Source organism: Cucumis melo, chromosome 10, assembly GCF_025177605.1.
Source record: "Cucumis melo cultivar AY chromosome 10, USDA_Cmelo_AY_1.0, whole genome shotgun sequence".
Lineage (NCBI taxonomy): Eukaryota > Viridiplantae > Streptophyta > Magnoliopsida > Cucurbitales > Cucurbitaceae > Cucumis > Cucumis melo.
In genome coordinates this window covers 19,744,527-19,745,688 of record NC_066866.1, presented here as the reverse complement: position 1 = coordinate 19,745,688, position 1,162 = coordinate 19,744,527, and the positions used below count along the sequence as shown (strand labels likewise).

Below are 1,162 nucleotides of genomic sequence, written 5' to 3'. Positions count from 1 at the left end.
TATTGGGGCGGAACTCTAGAATCTAAAATGAAAGGTTACACTTACAAGAAATTTTTAAGTAAGTTAATCATTTCTTGACTAAACAATGATGACTAACTATTATAGGAATAAGAGTTATTCTAGTGTAATATTTAGTTGAGATTGTCTCAATTTAGTGAAGGGATAATTAATCACCCTACGGAGATTTTTATCCTACCTCACTGAAGCATCATTGCAAAATAGATATCACTTAGGATACATTAAAATTTTGCTAAATTGATTGGTTTTATATGGAAAATGCTAGTATAACTAATATAAATAAATTGTATATTTTCAGTAATTTGATAATGACGAGTGCTACTTTGAATATGCTGGCTGCTGATAAACTTAATGGCAATAATTATGCATCTTGGAAAAATACTATCAACACTGTGCTAATCATCGATGACCTTAGATTTGTCCTAGTTGAGGAGTGTCCTCAAGTCCCAGCTGCTAATGCAACTCGAACTGTTCGAGAACCATATGAGCGTTGGGCCAAGGAAAATGAAAAAGCCCGAGCATACATCTTGGCAAGCTTATCTGAAGTATTGGCCAAGAAACATGAATCAATGCTCACTGCTCGTGAGATTATGGACTCCTTGCAGGAGATGTTTGGTCAGGCCTCTTATCAGATCAAGCATGATGCTCTGAAATACATTTATAATGCCCGTATGAATGAGGGAGCCTCAGTGCGAGAACATGTTCTCAATATGATGGTTCATTTCAACGTGGCAGAAATGAATGGGGCTGTCATCGATGAAGCCAGTCAGGTTAGCTTTATTTTGGAATCTCTTCCAGAGAGTTTCCTGCAATTTAGAAGCAATGCTGTTATGAATAAGATTGCTTATACCCTTACCACCCTTCTCAACGAGCTACAGACTTTTGAGTCTCTGATGAAAATCAAGGGACAGAAGGGAGAGGCAAATGTTGCTACTTCCACAAGAAAGTTCCATAGGGGTTCGACCTCTGGAACTAAGTCTATGCCTTCTTCATCTGGCAATAAGAAGTGGAAGAAGAAGAAGGGTGGCCAAGGAAATAAAGCTAACCTCGCTGCTGCTAAAACGACCAAGAAAGCCAAAGCTGCAAAGGGAATATGTTTCCATTGCAACCAAGAGGGACATTGGAAGAGAAACTGTCCCAAGTA

The 1,162-nt window shown here is 38.5% G+C and overlaps 1 protein-coding gene across 1 annotated transcript; it reads left to right on the top strand.

Moving 5' to 3' along the window:
• The first annotated feature begins 326 nt into the window (after positions 1 to 326).
• LOC127151170 (uncharacterized) lies at positions 327 to 852 on the top strand. The gene is made up of 2 exons (XM_051090591.1): positions 327 to 734; positions 817 to 852. Exons 1-2 carry the CDS (start codon positions 327 to 329, stop codon positions 850 to 852), a joined length of 444 nt encoding a protein of 147 aa, XP_050946548.1.
• Positions 853 to 1,162: the final 310 nt, after the last annotated feature.